Source organism: Solanum stenotomum, chromosome 1 (assembly GCF_019186545.1).
Source record: "Solanum stenotomum isolate F172 chromosome 1, ASM1918654v1, whole genome shotgun sequence".
NCBI lineage: Eukaryota > Viridiplantae > Streptophyta > Magnoliopsida > Solanales > Solanaceae > Solanum > Solanum stenotomum.
In genome coordinates this window covers 98,341,466-98,360,441 of record NC_064282.1, presented here as the reverse complement: position 1 = coordinate 98,360,441, position 18,976 = coordinate 98,341,466, and the positions used below count along the sequence as shown (strand labels likewise).

General features: G+C 36.0%; 2 protein-coding genes across 2 annotated transcripts; both read right to left on the bottom strand.

The window, feature by feature from the left end:
* Positions 1-121: 121 nt before the first annotated feature.
* On the bottom strand, positions 122-3,714 carry LOC125842825 (uncharacterized). The gene is made up of 4 exons (XM_049522128.1): positions 3,343-3,714; positions 2,293-2,361; positions 562-734; positions 122-445 (listed from the first exon to the last, which is right to left on the bottom strand). Exons 1-4 carry the CDS (start codon positions 3,653-3,655, stop codon positions 251-253), a joined length of 750 nt encoding a protein of 249 aa, XP_049378085.1. The 5' UTR covers positions 3,656-3,714; the 3' UTR covers positions 122-250.
* Positions 3,715-6,819: 3,105 nt separating this feature from the next.
* On the bottom strand, positions 6,820-18,603 carry LOC125874498 (E3 ubiquitin-protein ligase BRE1-like 2). Its single transcript, XM_049555399.1, has 19 exons — positions 18,309-18,603; positions 14,195-14,356; positions 14,005-14,092; positions 13,650-13,880; positions 13,328-13,495; positions 12,718-12,911; positions 12,558-12,641; positions 12,326-12,445; positions 12,060-12,246; positions 11,822-11,982; positions 11,392-11,463; positions 11,231-11,307; positions 10,556-10,750; positions 9,011-9,083; positions 8,851-8,937; positions 8,600-8,737; positions 8,315-8,517; positions 8,029-8,191; positions 6,820-7,385 (listed from the first exon to the last, which is right to left on the bottom strand). Exons 1-19 carry the CDS (start codon positions 18,423-18,425, stop codon positions 7,254-7,256), a joined length of 2,652 nt encoding a protein of 883 aa, XP_049411356.1. The 5' UTR covers positions 18,426-18,603; the 3' UTR covers positions 6,820-7,253.
* Positions 18,604-18,976: the final 373 nt, after the last annotated feature.

Sequence of the window (18,976 nt, the reverse complement as noted above, 5' to 3'; positions counted from 1 at the left end):
GTGGAAGAAAACATGTTCATACAAGTTCTTTGATCTTTAGTAGCAATGGAGGAGGGGCATAGGAATTCACACCCTCTTTTTCATGTAGTTGAGAAATGGGAGAAAGGATAAGTCTGGAAAATAAAGCACAAGTAGATGTTTTCTTGATTTAGTTTGATTCTGAAGAGTAGGAACATTACACAAATATTTCTTGCTTATGTACAAAGAGAAGAAATACATACAAAAAGGAGTTAAACATGACACTCTTTAATCAGACAGAAGGACCTGATCTAAGTACCCTCTCTAGTTTTTCAGCCTTAGCATAGTCAGTTTCTGTTAAAGGACCAGCAGGGAAAGGAGTGATCTCGACAATAAGGTGTGGCGTAGGGAGCTCATCAAACAATGCTCGCACGTTGTTGCAACAGACACTTTCTCCATGAGCGCTTTCCCTCCTAATCTGACAACCCTGGAGAAAACAGTAAATACTTCTTAGGAGATGTTGAACAAAGATACATGTTGCTCATGTTCAGAAATACTCGTTATGGAAAGCGCCAAACGAGAAAATTTTAAAGCTCTCATTACCTTGTGAGAAGTGGCATCTCTGAAGTGGTCATCATCTGATAGCAAGGAAGCAATGGACTTGAGAAGGCGCTTTCCTTCGGGTTTGGACGGTACCCTGTAATTTCGACGTAAGGTCCCCTTAGTGGTAGGATGCCATTTGCTCACTAATTTCCTTCTGTCAGTAGCTTCCTTCTCTGTAAATACAAGAACAAGAATATCATTAAATTTGTCTATTTACTAAACGGCTGTATTTGGAAGAAGTGTTCGGAAAGAATAACTGGACAGAAGATAAGCAGCAACTACATTTACATGTAAATGAGACAGTTTATCTAAGGCGAAAAGCACAAAAAGCTCTAAGGTCCATTGGGGCTTTAAGCAGAAATAAAGCAATGGAATTTAATGAAGAAAGCAAATGGAGAAAAATACAAATATGTATGTGTAGTCCAAAACTAACTGCTTTCATCCAAAGAGTGAAAAAGGAGAAGGAAATTAGAGTCCTATGCCAATGTACAAGACTATACAAAGGAATAATGGTTTCTGCAAGGTGAACTCACACATTTTCTCGGTATTTTCCGAAAGGAGACTACTTATTCTGTCCAAAGAAAATAACAACAATGACTAAAGTTATGACAAAATTTGATGTATTAGGTAAATGAGCTCTTAATATGAGTTCAAGCTTATACGTAAAATTTAGTTCGAAACCTAAAATTGACTATATTCTTGCTAACAATTGTTATCAACATATAGCAAATGCAGGACAAGTGTAAAATCGAGGCAGCACCATTCATGTTACATGCAAAAAATCCAAAGCAGATGAGAGTCTAAGACACAAGGGTAATGAAACAATTCTCTTACCAATGCTTACAAACTCCAAATTGTTGCATCCTTCTCACCCTCGCAAAATCTCTACCTTTCAAGGTAGGGGTAAGGTTTGCATACACACTACCCTACTCAAACCCCACTTGTGGGATTACACTGGGTATGTTGTTGTTATTGTTATTGTATAACCCTCACAAAATACATACTAAAATATATGGAGAGGAAATATGTTGCTTAAGGCAATAGAAAGGTAATCCATGACACCGGGAAATCGGGCTTTTTCTGCCTCAGCTTCTCAAATTTAGGAGGGAGAAACAAGCGCTTACTGAAACCTCAACTAGTGTAACTCTGATCCAACCTACTCTACAGGAGTGAGCGGACAGAGGAGCCAAGGAGGGAGATACATTCAATAGCAACCAAGCTCTTAGGCAGGGACAGAGCTAGAGGGGCGCAAAACTATAATCCACGTTGTATATAGAAGGTCAAAATTATTAGTTATGTGTATATATTAGATGTTGAATCTCCTTGGCTGCTTCACGTGGTTACGTCTTTATATTTTGAATTCCCTTAATGAAAATTTTGAATCTGCCGTTGCTCTTAAAAATTTAAAGTTGAGGCTTGAGACCTAAAACCCCCACAGTTGATAGATATATGGTTCATGTCCTACTAATACCATGGTTTTCCTAAACTAGTCAGTAACTTTGGAACATTGATTAAACAGTTCGTCATGTAAGAAATACTCTTATCACTTGCTTCAAAAATCAAAAACAAGGAAAACAGAACAACTCGAACTTTCTACAAAGCTATTATTTTCTAAAAGTAAGCCTAGTCAAAAGTTGTTCATCAGCATATCAATACCTCATCTCATACAATATAATCTCTCATTCCTAAAGCACAAACAAATGTAGATATACCAAAGAACACTCCACAAACCTGGTTTGCTTTGCAACTCTTCAAACCATTTGGCAAAACCCAACTCAGCATTCCCATCAGTCTCCAAATCTACAACCAAAACACAACAAATCAAAGCTTCAAAACACCACAGTTCCCAAATAAACAAAACAACCCCATTTCTCATTAACACATTCAAATCTAGCTAAAAACTCAAATACCATACTTTCCTACATAAGAAAACAACCCCATTTCCCATTTTTGATAAATCTACAACCAGCGCACATAACAAATCAAGCTAAAAGACTCAAAAACCACAGTTCCTAAATAAACAAAACAACCTCATTCTCATTAACACATTGCAAATCAAGCTAAAGAGTCGAATACCATACTTTCCTACATAAGAAAACAACCCCCTTCCCATTCTAGATAATCTACAACCAACACACATAACAAATCAAGCTAAAAGAGTCAAAAACCACAGATCCTAAATAAACAAAACGGCATCATTCTCATTAACACATTACAAATCGAGCTAAAGACTCGAATACCATAGTTCCCCACATATGAAAAGAACCCTATTTCCCATTCTTGATAAATCTACAACTAACACACACACAACAAATCAAGCTAAAAGACTGGAAAAACACAGTTTCCAAATAACAAAAACAACCTCATTCTCATTAAGACATTACAAATAAAGCTTAAGACTCAAATGCATACTTTCCCACTATAAGTAAACAGACCCCATCTCCTCATTCTTTAATAAATCTACAACCAAAACACAAACAAATCAAGCTAAAAGACTCAAAAACCACAGTTCCCATACAAACAAAAACAATCCCATATCATTAACACATAACAAATCAAGCTAAAGACTCAAACTTTACACATAAAAAAAAAACCCAATCTCATATACACATTACAACTCAAGCTAAAAGACTCAAACACCACATTTCCCAAATAACTAAAACAACCCCATTTCTCATTTACACATTATAAATCATAACTAAAGACTCAAATACCATACTTCCCCACATAAAAAAAAACAACCCCATATCCCATTCTTGATGTAAAACAAAACAAGAATACCTGAAACAAGAGGATTAGAAGGAGATCCAGCTAAACCAGCTTTCAATAGAGCATAAAATACACAAACTCTCCCAACCCACAAGACAGGAGCTTCAAGCAAAGTAGCATGAATGGTTTTTGACCCAGTTTTGGCACTAGAAACACTCAATGAGCTCCTTTTGTTACCCAAATAGAACTTGTAATCAAGACAGGGTAAAAAAGATTTGGGTAGCAAAGGAGAGGTGAAAAAGGTCAGATTTTTAAAGAAAAAACTGTTTCTTGAAATGGGTTGAGATGAAAATGTGAAAGAATTGATTGTAGTTTGTAGAATCATTGCTTTGATTGGATTTGAAAAGTGATTGAACTGAGAAAGTGAAGATTTTTAGTTCTTTGTGATTCTTTATAGAGATACTTTAGAAGTAGAAAATGAAGCTCAAACGACAACGTTTTGAGCTGAGTAGATAGATTTGATTTTTTTTTTTTAAGGTATGGATAAACTTAAGGTCAATCATTTTTATGAATAAATACAAAAATGATTTAGAATGAAAAAAAAAATGTAAAAGAAAAGATAAGAGAACGATAGTTTTTCGTGTATGTTAGTTCATGAATTTTTATGAATATGATATCTCAATTTTTTTTAGGATTATCTGTAATGACCTGGTGAACTATAACCATATCTTCTATATGATCCATGCCTTTTTTTTTTCTAGCATTTAAGGTTCATGAAACAGAAAAAAAAAAAAACAGAAAGGATTTAATTAGTTTTTCATGAGTGTTAGTATACGAATTATTTGGTGATATGATTTTTTGACACTTTTTTTTTCAAAATCTTTACAAGACACTCTGTAATGATCTAGGGGGGACAATATGTATAGTCTCACCATGATCCACACCACTTTATTAGTATGTAGGGGGCGCTCAACAAGAATTAGGCGATTTTCTATATTTTTCATGTGTGTTAGCCCATGGCTATTTTGGTGATATGACTTTCAGATGATTTTTTTAAAAACCTCTATGGGACCCTTTGTATTTGACCTGAGGTAACAATATGTATAGCCTCACCATGATGCACACCATTTTATTAGCATTGAGGGGCCACTCAACAAGAATTAAATGATTTTTTCAATTTTCGTGTGTATTAGTCTATGAATATTTGGTGATATGATTTTCAAACATTTTTTTTTTTCAAAACCTTTACTCATCCTTCATAATGACCTGGGGGAACAATACATATAACCTCATCATAGTCCAAACTAATTTTTTAGTATTTTGGGGCCACTCAACATTTAGGAGCCACTCAATTTTGGTGATATGGTTTTCAAACACTTTTTTCCAAAATTTTTACAGAATCGTCCGTGATGACCTGGGGAACACTACGTATAGTCTTATCATGATCAATGTCATTTTTTAATAATTTAGGGGCCACTCAATAGGAATTAACCAATTTTCTCAGTTTTTTGTGTGTGTTAGTCTACGAATTTTTTGATGATATTATTTTCAGACACTTTTTTTCCAAAATCTTTACAGAACTTCCGTAGTGGCATGGGGAATAATACATATAGCCTGACCATGATCCACATCATTTTTTTAGCATTTAGAGGCCACTCAGTAAGAATTGGGAAGTTTTCTCAATATTTCGATTGTGTTATAGTCTATTAATTTTTTGGTGACATGATTTTCAGACATTTTTTTTCCATAATCTTTACATGACCCTCTGTGATTAACTTGGGGAACAATACATATCGTCTCACCATGATGAACATTATTTTTTTAGAATTTAGGGGCCACTTAACAGGAGTTAGGAAATTTTCTCAATAAATCATGTGTGTTATAGTCTATTAATTTTTTAGTGACATGGTTTTCAGACTCTTTATTTGCAAAATCTTTACAGGATCCTCCGTGATGACATGGAGAATAATACGTATAACCTCACCATGATGAACACCATTTTTTTAGAATTTAGGGGCCACTCAACAAGAATAAGCCGATTTTCTCAGTTTTTTTTCATGTGTGTTAGTCTACGAATTTTTTGGTGATCTAATTTTTAGACACTTTTTTCCAAAACCTTTAGGGGACCCTTTGTAATGACTTGGGGAACAATACGTATAGAATCACCATGATCCACACCATTTTTTAGCATTTAGGGCCACTCAACAAGAATTGAGCGATTTTCTTAGTTTTTTTTGTTTGTGTTAGTCTATGAAGTTTTTGGTGATATGATTTTCGGGCACTTTTTTTTAAAACCATTACAGGATCCTCCATAATGACATGGAGGAACAATAAATATAGCATCACCATAATTCATGCTACGTTTTTTGCATTTAGGGGCCACTCAACATGAATTAGGAAATTTTCAGTCTATTAATTTTTTGGTGATATGATTTTCAGACAACTTTTTTTTTCCAAAACTTTTACATGACCATCCGTGATGACACGGAGAACAATACATATAGCCTCACTATAATCCACACTATTTTTTTAGCATTTAGGGGCCTCTCAACAAGAATTAGGTGATTGTCAGTTTTTCATGTAACATCTATGACTTTTTTTGTGATATGATTTTCTAGCACTCATTTATCAAAATCTTTACAGGATCCTCCGTATTACCTGGGGAACAATATGTATAACCTCACCATAATCCACACTATTTTTTTAGCATTTAGAGGCTGCTCAACAGAAATTAGACGATTTTTTCAGTTTTTCGTGTGTTAAATCTATAACCTCACCATAATCCATCCACGTCAATTTTTTAGCAACTTTGTAAGTCCATCCGAAAGAGTCTAGCCATGACCAATGTTACTTTTTTGAGCTTCACAAAACAGAATTGAAGTTTTTTCGAAGCTTTCGAAGGTGTTAATCCCTACAATGGTGATTAGATATAAGGGCGGCTTCGCTGACTTGGATGGAAAGGGAGGCACTAATTTCCCATAAATTTTGAGGCCAGTTTGGATATAGGTGGACAAGTTCAAGATTCACTATCGTTTTTCACTTGGAGCATCCCAAATTATTATATAAGACTTGCTATAAGGTCAAGATTCACTATCGATTTCCACTTGGAGCTGCTCAAATTATTATATCAGACTTGCTATGAAAACTCTCATATTATAAGTCTAACTTAACTTGATGGCATAAAAATTTACACACAACAGTACACAAAGCTTTTTAACTATTTCTTAAAGACTTCTTTTGTTTCATTCATGAGATGAAATGTTTCTTCTCTCTTAAACACTTTATCAATCAATGAACTAAACAAAAGATGACCACCAAAAATCAGATACCAAAAGTGTGCAAATGTACATATATACAAAGAGAAACATATACAACTACGTCTCGATCCCAAACAAGTTGAAATCGTCTTTATGAATTCTACTATCTCATTGCTGATCTCATAACTTCCCCACAAAGAACATGAAACTTCATTCTTCTAATGCAAAAATTACATTATGCTACTTTTATACATCACAGTACCCTGTCAATGCCCTTTGTTTATACAAATATTTTGCTAAACTTTAAGAGCAAATGGGAACATATAGAAGCCTGCCAAAAGAAAGAAAAACAAATAACTACTAGTTGCTCTAACAATGTCATAAAAGATGCTTCCATAAAAAACCACTACAAGATAAAGCTTTACACTGTTTGCCACAAATACAATTGAAAGAAGAATTAAGAGAGGCTAAGTGAAGAGATGTAAGGAAGCAAAAAAGACTATATAAAGGGTTGAGTAAAGAGATTTGGTGGGGGGGGGGGGGGGGGGGNAGAAAAAAATGGGTGCACCCCAATTCAAAAGAAAGGGGGGAAGGTAAGAACAAAAGCTAGCACTTGGTTCTTCACATGGGTATAAATTCTTGACCCTAGTAAGGCTTATCGAACAACACCCTCAGAGAACGCGCTAATGTACATGTTTAGCGAGCTGCGAGCTGACCGAGTTTTGGTCAGATTTTCACAAAACGAATGTCGCTTTGCCCAAAAGCAGTTCCACAAGCAGGACACTTGCGATGACGGATCTCTAAATTTCTCTGGATGCATGGATTGCAGAACAGATGATAACATTTTGTGATTACGACCTGCCAAATAATTTAACAACAAAATCAGGGTCAGGGTCGTTTGTAGCTCATAAATAATTAACCAAACTCTATACCTACAAGAGAAGCCACTTATAACTTTACAAAACCCATATTGCCTTAAACTTCATAAATAGAAAAGGTTGCTCCTAGAGTCTAGATGGAACAAGAGGCGGGCATCTGTAAACCAAATATTCACAAAAAATAAACCCTCCCAGAGAGACACCCTGCTCTTGCTTTCAATCTTTATTTCTAAATAGAGAAGGGAACCTATATTTTTGGTAGGTAATGATATTTTGTAATTAGTAAAACAGCACTAGGACGGTGCGTAAAATACTATGCCGTGTGAAAAGCCCCGATGATCATATCTAACATGGAATCTACATCATTTACAAAGGCCATGTTGCACTGAAAGCTAGCAAAAAAATACAATTTTGTTTAAGGCTATTATGTTGCTATGTTTTCTTTCAAAAAAGTCAATAGTTTCTTTATGTCCAAATTGCCCACCAAATAAACATGGAAGCAAGAATCTTTTTTTTTTTTTGAAATTAAATGGAAGCAAGAATCTTTTATTCCTGAATTCTTCAAAATGTTCAACCAGAAACGATTACCCACTTCGGAAGCAAAAAAGAATGCATGAATATACCTCTTTTGGCCGATCAAGACACACTCCACATTTGAGAATAGCCTTGGAATCATTGATTTCATCCTGCAGTCTTTGTACTGCAGCCTCCCCACTTGCAGAAGTTAACTCATCAACAGTATTACTCAACTCCACTAGCTCTTCATCAAGCTTCTTTTTCTCACTCCTAGATGACAAAAATTCATGAGCAGGAACATTCTACAACGAGAAATGCATGCACAGGCAAAATTCCAACACACAGCTGGATGTGCATGACAACAAAACTACCTAAGGTTAAAAAGAATATCACCTTTCAGTTTCCTGTTCCATCTGAATTTCATCCAGCTTTCTGTGGAGCTGTTCATATTCCTTCTCGGCAGAGAAAGCAGCAGACCTCAGCCACTTCAATTCCTTTTCCGCATCTCCCGATTCCCGCTTTGCAGTTTCCAGGAGGAGTGGAAGATGTCTATCTTCTTGGGTATAACTTAAAGCTTCCGTAATGTGAACTTTCATCTGCAACATAACGATCATGGCTGAGAAAAACAACCAATTCCAAATTAGACCTTTTACATGACAAAAAGAGGCAGAAGGCTACCTGGTCTTCACTTTGAGTTATCCTCATTTTCAGAGATTCAAGTGATGTTTTAGACTGTTGAAGTTGTGCTGTTGATACCTGCTTCCGAGAGAGAAGTAAGCTTTGTTCCTGCTTTATCTTCACGCTCTCAGAAACTAACTGCATTTAAAATCCAAAAGTAAATATGAATACAAGTCAACTGCATCACTTCCTATTAATAGCCACTGGAACAGGACAGTCATTGCAATCAAAGGAAATGTGATAATAGAGACCTTTATGTTATAATCATCCCTCTCCGCCAACTGCTGGAGAAGATGTTGATTCTGCGTCTGCATATCTTCATAGGCTTGACCAATCGTCTAAAATGTAAATGGATCAGATGAATGGCAGAAGTGATGCACTAAATTGTAACAAATGCAGTCAGGTGAGTACCTCAATCTCAGATATATAGGTTTCAGCCTCCCCTTCTTTTATTTTTATCGCCTCTGTTAGCTCTAAAACACCCCTGCAGTAAGACTTTTATAATTACAGGATAAAAAGAAGTATCTCTAATACATAGAAGATCATTATAAGATTTTAAGTAGATGATGCACACTGGATAAAGCATATAGATACATGTCGACATTCAGTTCAAACAATTTTGGAAGTGTGCCAGCAGCAGATATATGGAATAGTCAATAAATTCCACTAAAATAGAAGATCTACATGACTAAATCTCTTTTTGATGTGGCATTAAGAAAAACCAAACAGAAGATATCTTGTTCTTCATTCTCAAGAGGAGTACATCAATAAGATTGTCCTTCCATATAGATCGTGTGTACTAACCACCATATATCATACAACTAACGAAAAGTTTCTCCACCTAAGTTGATAAAGAACTCAAGACCATGTCACAGACAGGTCGTAAATGGTTTAATTGAATCTCAGGCTCCTTTTTTTTAGATGAAGGTATCTGTGTATTCACAATAGGCTCATCATCAAACAAATGATGAGCATAGGTCACTTACAATCTCATTAGAGCATGTCAAAACTATCCTATGGGTGATCACAAATTTCCTATGAAATCAACAAAAAAGTTCTATACCCCCCCCCCCCCNCCCCCCCCCCCCCCGGCCCCCACATACACACACACACCATATTTTGTTTACACCAGAAATACAAAAGGCTAAGGCAATTCATTCTAATCTTCCGGATGTTGTTTCTCTTATCCTCAAAACATTTTGCATTTCTTTCTTTCCACAGAGTCCACCAAATGCAAGCTGGGATTAACTCCCACCAATCTTCACCAGAATCTCTTCTTCCTATCTCCTCCCAGGCTCCTTAATATAGATATTGATCAGAAAAGAGTTTCACAAAGAACTCAGATCTCTGTTAACCAAAAAAAAAAAAAACCTAAACTCAGATATCTGAGTCCTCACAACTACTTCCAATAGTATGCCCATATAACTATTCAAGGATCTCCAAATGACATACTGCCTCGGCAGTTACATTAGAAATTTTTGACAACTGTCCTAATATATTTTAGACTAGTGCATTTCTGAATAAATGTGGTGTCAGAGCTAGCTCATCTCGACTAATTTCACAGTGTACCTACTACCTCCCACCAGCACAAGTACTAGTAACTCTGTCCATTAAAGCTTAGACATATAGGAAAAGATCACCTAGTTTTCTTGTCTCTGGGATTTGAACATGAGACGCACTTCATTGACCGCTAGGTCACAACCTTGGGTGCTTCTACTAGCGCATTTGAAGGATGGATTCAACTTAATGCAAGCACATATCGTAACAACAAACAACCACTACAGAATCAATCAAGAATAGAAGGCACTGAATATACTGGCCAATTGTTGTTAGTGCTGCAAGGGAGCACAAGATTCATTTCAAATAAGTACATTTCTAGACATTTCAGAAAAACAAAAAAATACACGAAAATGATCATAATTCATAAGTTTAGAAGCAAGTATCAGAGAAAAAAACCTGTCAGAAGCATCCAGTTCAGCCCTTAGTTCTGCAATTTCTGCCTCAGCAGCAGAAAGCCTCTGCTGACAAGCAGACTCAGCTTCATTAGCAGATTTCACTCTCAATTCCAGATCATGTTCATTCAGAGCAGCTCTCAAAATTTCAGCTTGCGAGTGAGCTCTTCTCTCTGACTCTCTAATTTCCGATATATCTCTAGCAAAGAGGTCAAAAGTTTTATTATGAATACAAGAGACAATCAATCAAGTGAAAACAATCTCTCTTCGTTTTTTTGATAACCAAGAAATCCCCAACAGCCAGTCAGCCCGCTATTCAAAAAAACTTGGTGGATAACCAGCCCGCCCCTCTACCCTCCTACGACACTGCACGTGGACAAAATGGAAATCAATCTTGGCAACATCCCATATGTTTGGTTCTCATATGTTCCCATGAAGTCGCTGCATTACCCACTCAATAATTCAGAATATTTATTTCTTGTAAAATTTGACAGCCAAAAGAACACTAGAACATATAACACAACACACACATATATTCACATGTATATATACATAGACTAATGAGTCGAAACTTCAAGTGCACTTGAAATTTATGTACATGAAAATAAAAATAATTAGAACCTGCAATACTAGTATTTATACAAGTTTAAATCCTAAGCAGTGCAATAAATTAAAATACCTGTTATCATAAATTTGCTGGCCAAGCATTTCCAAAAAGATTTCACGTTCCTGTTTGTCCCTCTGCATCTTCTCAGCCTGCAAGAAGACTCGGGCACATAACTTTTACTGAAAAGGACAGACCTTGGTAACAAACAAGCAAAGGTCTGCTGAAAAACTTACAAGTTCCTTTAGTGTTCGGATCTCTCCAGTCTGGTGAGCACATTTACCGATCAAGTCTTTGTGCTCAATAACCTACAGCAATAAGTGTTACATATTTCTGAATTAGAAACGAAATCACTTGAAATAAATCTGCCTTGATGTTCTCTATTATTTCAGTTTCCCTTTTTTGGGGTTCTCGGGGAGGGGACAAGGAAAACCACAGAGAAGTGGGGTTAATAGTATTGACCTTTCACTAGGGACACTTTGCTAATACCTACCCACCACCAAAAAATAAAAAATGCTCACTCTTGTGGTTGGGAAAAGATCCTCCATTAGTTTTCAGTGTCCAAACAACACTCAAACCCCATTCTTCCTAGTTAAGAAAATGAATTCCTATTTATTAACAAAGAAATAATCAGATATAAATTATATTACGGCACCAAGACTAAACCTTTCTTCCTAAAGAAGTTTCCAGTGACCGTCTTTCTTCCCGTAAAGAAACAGCTTCTTGAGCTGTCTCCTTCCAACGATTCAGCTGAGCTTCCATCATTCCTATTTCTTTTGATAGAGCAGAGCCCATTATCTGAAACTCCTCTTTAATGTCTTTCCTACCTGCAAAAGTCAACCTTCTCTAAGCAGATTATTACATAAATTTTACCAACTAAAAATCTGACTTGAAATACACCAACCTGAATCTTGAATAGCTTCTTCCATTTTGATTTCCAGCTCATTCTTTTCAATTATGAATCGGTGCATGTGATGCTCCAATTCCTCAATCCTTGACTCGGAGTTATCAACTGCTTTCTTTGCTGCGTCCACAGCCTCTGCTTTTAGAACCAGTTCTTTCTCTCTTCGTCCGATGAAAGACCTGTCAGCCTGAATTTAATTTTAAGCAAAGACAACATGCTAGAATACAATCGAACCACAATGATACATGAAAAGTATGTAGCTTAACCTGCAGAGAGTCTGCCAGAGCTTTGTATCGTTCTGCCTCAGAACTCCAATGGTGAAGTTGATCATTGCATAAGGTATAAGCACGAGATGAATACACATATCTATCGTCCTTTAGTTCATTCTATACGGGCAGAAAATCAAAATTTAGCCTCACGACATATGGAAACACTTGACCATATAATTTCAAAGAAAGTTTTAAATTTTACTGAATACAGGAAACACTTATTGAAAACCTGAAGATCTTGCAACTGCTTTGACAAATGTAGATTGTCTTCCTGGGCATCTTGAAGCTCAGAGAGGCGGTCCTCTTTCAGTATCTGCAATCAAAACCATCATTTCTAAACGGTCATCATCACGCAGGCAAAACACCAGGGTGAGTAACAGTAACAGTACCTTTGCCTCTTCTATAGACTCCTTCAGTTCCCGCACACCTTTTGTTCGGTCTGTATGCTTCTCAGGTGACATACTCCCATTAACTGCACTTGAAACTGTTTCCTGCCCCCCACATGCCACATCTTTCTGCATTTTCAAAGTAACTAGTTTCCTTCTGCTGTCTTCAAGTTCTGTCATGCTTTCCTCCAGCTCACCTTTTACCATTACCAATTAACACATATTCAAGGGACAGAGGCAGTTTCTCAAAAGACGTTAGTCAATACAGATAGGGCACATCCATGTCATCATATGCCATGCCTTAAGATAAACACTACATCTCCAATTTGAACATCCATTTATCAAACACAAATCAATTTGATATCAAAGTTGAACTCTAATTCCCAATACTGACTGTACTAAATATCTTAAACAAGGTACATGTAAGAGATGAAAAAAGATATGCACATCCATCCCGTCATACACAATAGTTAACGCTAGACATTACAAACCAACTCGGACAGCCACATATGTATCCCCCAGAATTTAATATTGATGTTGATCTCAAACACAGAACACGGTTTGTACTTGAGAGATCTCATACTGTGTTCATGGAAATAAATGTTGCAAATACCTTCAAGACGTTTTAACTCAGATTGATCTGCTGACTGCCTTTGATTACAAGCTTCAATTGCATCGGCATATTCTTTGTGTTTCAAATGAAGAACATCAATCACTTGATGGAGATAATTAGCCTCTTCTTTCATCATATCATCAATCTTACTGAGAATAATGACAGCATCTGAAAATCTCAATGATAAAATAATCAGATTAAACCTGATACAAGCACAGTAACAAAGTGAATTCCAAAGGCAACTAACACTTGCAATGTAATTCGAGAATAAAGAGGGAGGGAGAAAAGTAGGACAATATCAAGGTCTTTCCAGGTTCCCAACCTTCTGCAGATGTCTTTCCTTCCAAAAGATGAGCAAAATTTTCGGTTTTAATTCGCTGAGCATCAATGGCATTTTCCAATGATTTCATCAACTCAAGAGTAGAAGAGTGACGCAGATCAAGAGCTTCTCTGATATTCACAATGGATACATCATTGGCATTGCCTGGAATGGCATTGGTTTTCAACACCCTACACAGGAATATCTCCTCCGCAGGACATGATGGAATCGAACCTAAATGTTTTTAGAAATAATCAACGATTTATTCTCACTACAATGTAAAAGAGCTAATTTTTTCTACATTGAACTTTCAGGATAATACAAAAACCCAAATTCACTTATGCTTCTAACAGCCAACCTCCAGAATAATCTTGATGATCCAAGCTTTGCAGAGAAATTTGGTCCGCCATACTGCGTGCCCCAAGGATAATCAGATCATCATCTAGCTACACGGAGTTATTAAAAGACCATCAAAACAGCGCAAATCACAAGTTAGGCTATTTTGACCATTCAGACACCAAACTATTAGGATAAGCAAAGAAGTTTACCTGATTCCAGATCCGATTTAATGTAACCAAGAAGTCATCATAAGAAGCTTGTTTGTCCCTTAATTCTTTTATGTTGGCTTCAAGATCATGCAACTTATGCTTCTGTGCATCTAACTGCTGTACTAGTTTCTGATTTTGATGCTGGAGAACTGCAGCATCAACCTGCCAAAAAGAGAAACTCAAACTATCATCCAATTTTAATAAGTTGTTACATTTTTGGAACCCATTCTATACCTACAGTCCATCCACATATACAAAGACAATAGAAACTCTCAATAACATTATTTCCAAATTAAATATCATGTACTCTGTGCATCAAGAGTTATTTATTTTCTTAAGCAGAAGCAGAGAAGAAAAATTGTAAATCAGGCTAAAAAAAGAAAATAAAGAACAAGCTATGATTTAGCAAAAACAAATTCAACCACCGACACAGATTACTTTTTTCTTTTTCTTAATGGTGGTGTCGGACCAGCTTGACGCGCCGCACCAATACTGATTACTTATCTACAACAGTGAGATTTTACTCTTGAAGATTTGCTACTTACCTTTCTTATATTGAGATCCACGACTCAAAACGAACATATGTTAACCAGTAGTCGTAATTGGTAAATGCAAAAGTGAGAATGGTTCTTCTCTGCGTTACACAAACGGACATATATATGCACTGTCATATTTTGGCAACAGATCCATCTGGAGGAAACTGAATCCGCGCAAGATTCCAACATTGAAGTCCTTGCTAATTTTATATTTAAATAAAAAAAAATTGGCAGGTGAATCATTGTTTGACTTTTCTAGGAAGATCATTCAAAAGCTAACCAAGACCAGTTATTTTACTGTCACACTCGTTAAGAGATTTAGTAAGTTGTGCTTGCAAGGAATTGAGTTATGCCCCATCAAAAAATTAACTAAAAAACAAGGAAATATAAAAGGCATTTAAATAATTAAAGGACATTGTGAGCTAAATTTTCCTTAAAAGGTAGATGTTCAAATCAAAATCAACCCGCACCCAAAGGTGTGGCCTAGTGGTCAGTGAAGTGGGTTGAGCACCATGACGTCTTAGGTTCAAATCTCAACAGAGACAAAACACTAGGAGATTTCTTCCCATCTGTTCTAGCCTTGGTGGATAGAGTTACCTAATACCTATTGCTAGTGGGAGATAACGGGTATTAAGTGGAATTATCGAGGTGCACGCAAATTGACCCGGACACAACAGTTATTAAAAAAAAATCAAAACCAACCCATCCACAGATTTCCCAAGTTAAAATTCAACATAAACTTTGGGAGGAAAATTTCATATCTAAAGTATGCTCAACCTCAAACTCGTTACAACCAAAAAAACTACAATCCTTTCTCCTATGTGGACAGTTGTCCACTTTCCTCCTCTACCGACCTTCTAGATAACTATGCCAATCAAAAAAATTATTTATTAACATGGACGTCGTACTTAGTTACCTACATATGTTAACACAAAAGAACAGGTAGCATGGGAAATAACAGTAACCCTTGTGCCAAACATCCCCAGCTACATAAAAATTCACACGAGCTGCCATTCATTAGGAGTGAGAATCTGACCATTGATATCCAGAACTTAATCCACTTCCACCACCTATTCTTAAATCTAATCTTCAATATTATACTCCCTATTTACATAATCAACAGCCTTCTCAATGTCCAATTTGCACAAGAATTTCAGCTCTCCCCCCTTCCTTCCTGTGAAGAGTCCCACGTCAAACTTTTAGGGATGGGTGGTCTCTTTAATATGGTTTGAGAAATCCTCACCTCTTGAGCTATCTTTTGAGGTAAGTTTCGCCCAAGGTCCATTTCTTTAATATGGTATAAGAGCATGACCCATCCCACTTCTCATTTTTCGATGCTTGGCCCCATATTAAATTGCACACGCTTCAGATATTCAGCCTTGAGCATGGAGAAGGGTGTGAAAAGTCCCACATCAATCTTTTAAGGAATGGGTGGTCTCTTTAATATAGCTTGAGATGTCCTCACCTCTTGAGCTAACTTTTGAGGTTGAGTTAGGCTCAAGGTCCATTTCTTTAACACTTCCAAAGTCGACCACTTTGTTTGCCACTCCCATTCCTTCCACAAATGCATTCAAAGAGGTAGCCATAGCCTTGTCCAACATTTTTTTAGTCTACTAGAAAGCGCCTTAGAAATTTTATTATAGATGTTTCACACTAGACTTATTAGCTAAGTTGCTCGGACTCTTCACTTACGGTGTCGCACCCCTATCGACACAACATGGGGTGATTGTGGGTGTGGGATCCATACCGGATTCTGGCACCGCTAAATCAGTTTCAGAAACTGCACACTGTGTTTCAGACCAGACTGCTAATTGTCAAACATATCTAATGGTGATTCACATTTTGAGACAAGAAACTTGAGGACAGTAAGTTTGAGAGAAAAAAGGACAAGGAAGAACATGCCACGAGAGGAAGAAGCAACATAAGAAGATCAACTTCCATCAACAACACCCATCTTTACTTGAAGTTCTTTACATGCTCTTTCTTTAAGACAGTAGAAAAGGCAAACTCAATCACTTTGTACCTTTTGCATCTGCTTGACACCATCAAAGAATCTATTTACTTCAATAAATAAACAAATTATTAAAAAAAAAAAAAGTAAGTAGAACAATGCAAATTCTCTTTTGGCAATTTGAACCTATTGTCGTATTAAGCAACTAGTAAATGATGGCATGAAATAGTCTAAAAGTGAATCCGCATAAGATTAAAAATATTCGCATCTTACAAAAAAGAAGTATGTAAAATTAAACAGCATGTAAGATCCTTTATTAGTAAGTTACCAGTTCCAAAAAAAAAAAAGATCCTTTATTAGCTATTACTCCGTATTCACCCCACCACATTAACGGATTAACCTAAGACTTCAGTTGTATCTAATTCATCGGAACTTCTTACCATAAAATAAAGTGATACATTTCATAAATCTTTTAACAGAAATTCACTTCGTGGTGCTAGAGTATTAGCAATAGATTTATATAAATGGTGAGGGGAATAAATAGTATGACCATACCATCTGATATTAATAACATGCCTAAACATTTAAAGGCATATTGGAAAGCACAACCACAACCGCTCAAAAAGGATTTCTTTTAAAAGAAAAAAAGAAAAAAAAAAAGGTGTATCAGGGATGGGTTTTTCTCTCTCGGGGAATCTTAGAGGGTGTTTTGATTGACTTATTTAAAGTGTTATTGACTTTTAAGCTCTTTTTCTACTTCTTCTGGTGTTTGGAAAAGATAAAAAGTTTTTTAAGCACTTACTTTTCGGCCAAAGAGGTATAAAAATAAGCTAAAAGCCAAAAGATAGTTATTCTCAACTTATGACTTTTAGCTTATAAGCTATTTTCAAGAAGTCAATCTAAACACCCTCTTAGTAGCTCAGTTAGTTGTCTACTTGAACTACCATCTTGTCAGTGAGGATTTCGATTCCCCAACTTGTAATCCCCTCCTCATTTCCCCTTCCCTTACCCCAAACTTTCAAAAGAAAAGTTTTTCTCTCTCTCTCTTCCAGTAATGACCAGCTTGCGCTATTCCAGTGAATACATGCATCATGTCACCAAGACATGTACTAGGCAACTCTACCCACCAAGGCTAACGGAGATGGGAAAAGATCACACCTTCCAACTCTATTGAAGTTATGACTTTGACATGTGTTTTTCATCACTTACCCTCTACAGCAAATAGTACCCAACTGATCATCCATAAAACAACAACAACAAAAGCATCACCTTGAACAATCTTTCCTCAAGATCACACCTTTATAGCTCATAAACCCCTAATTTTAGGTTTTATGACAAAAAAAACACAAACTTCCCTTTTCATAGCATAATTCACCACACTCCAATTCAGCCAAAAAACTGAAAGCCAGTCAGATCAACAAGCCCTTTACATCAAAATTAAAGCTAAAAATCAACAAACTAAATAAAAATTATTCCTTATATGCTAAAATAGATAGAACAGTACATAGAAAGGGTCATTTCTTCTTTCAACTATGGAACCCTAAAAACACACAAGTACAAAAAATAACTTCAATTACACATAAAAAAATTGGGGCAAATTGAGAGGCATTAAAGAAACTAATCTTACATCTTTGTTATCTGAAAAAATTTTCGAATGGCGAGCCATGGTGGGTGAGGAAAACACAGAGTTGAGATGAGGACGCTTCTTCTGAGGCTCATCAGATGCAGCAGCAGAGTTCTCCATTTTATATCTTTGATACGAATTTCATCAACACAATTCCAAAAAAAAACTTCAAAATTCTCTAAATTCTTGAAATCAAAGTCAAAAAATTCGAGAAAAAAAACCAAGAAAATGGTAAAACTCAATTAAGAGAACAAAACCCAGAAAGGGGAGAAGTGGGGTGGGGGGTTTGAAGAAGAGAAGTTCACTGAAAATGGAGAAACTGTGTTGTCTGTGTGTGTCGATGAGAGAGAAAGCTAAAAAGTTCAAGAAAACTTTAGTAATATTTTGGGGATTTTTTGGGCCATAAAAGATTTTATTTTGGGCTTTTTTTGAAAAAATATTGAGTTATTGGGCCTAAATTTTTAATTTTTTTTCCTAATTTGGAATATTGGATCTGAAAGCTATTTTGTTTTAAAAAACTTTTCCATTAATATTTTTTTAAATGTAGTTTAAGATATTGACATATTAAGAAAATTATTTAATAGTATTTAATCATGATGTTTTTTTAATTAGATTACCATTTATATCCCCTCAAATTTCCTATATCTTTAATTAGATTTTTTTTTTTTATC

Coding starts and splice junctions, on each gene's coding strand:
- LOC125842825 (XM_049522128.1), bottom strand. CDS start 3,655: ATGATTCTACAAACTACAATCAATTCTTTCACATTTTCATCTCAACCC. Junction 2,362..3,342: donor TTCTAATCCTCTTGTTTCAG/GTATTCTTGTTT, acceptor TTTTGGTTGTAG/ATTTGGAGACTGATGGGAAT. Junction 446..561: donor GAGATGCCACTTCTCACAAG/GTAATGAGAGCT, acceptor TGTTTTCTCCAG/GGTTGTCAGATTAGGAGGGA.
- LOC125874498 (XM_049555399.1), bottom strand. CDS start 18,425: ATGGAGAACTCTGCTGCTGCATCTGATGAGCCTCAGAAGAAGCGTCCT. Junction 12,642..12,717: donor AGTCTATAGAAGAGGCAAAG/GTACTGTTACTG, acceptor TTTTGATTGCAG/ATACTGAAAGAGGACCGCCT. Junction 8,518..8,599: donor TAACTCAAAGTGAAGACCAG/GTAGCCTTCTGC, acceptor GTTATGTTGCAG/ATGAAAGTTCACATTACGGA.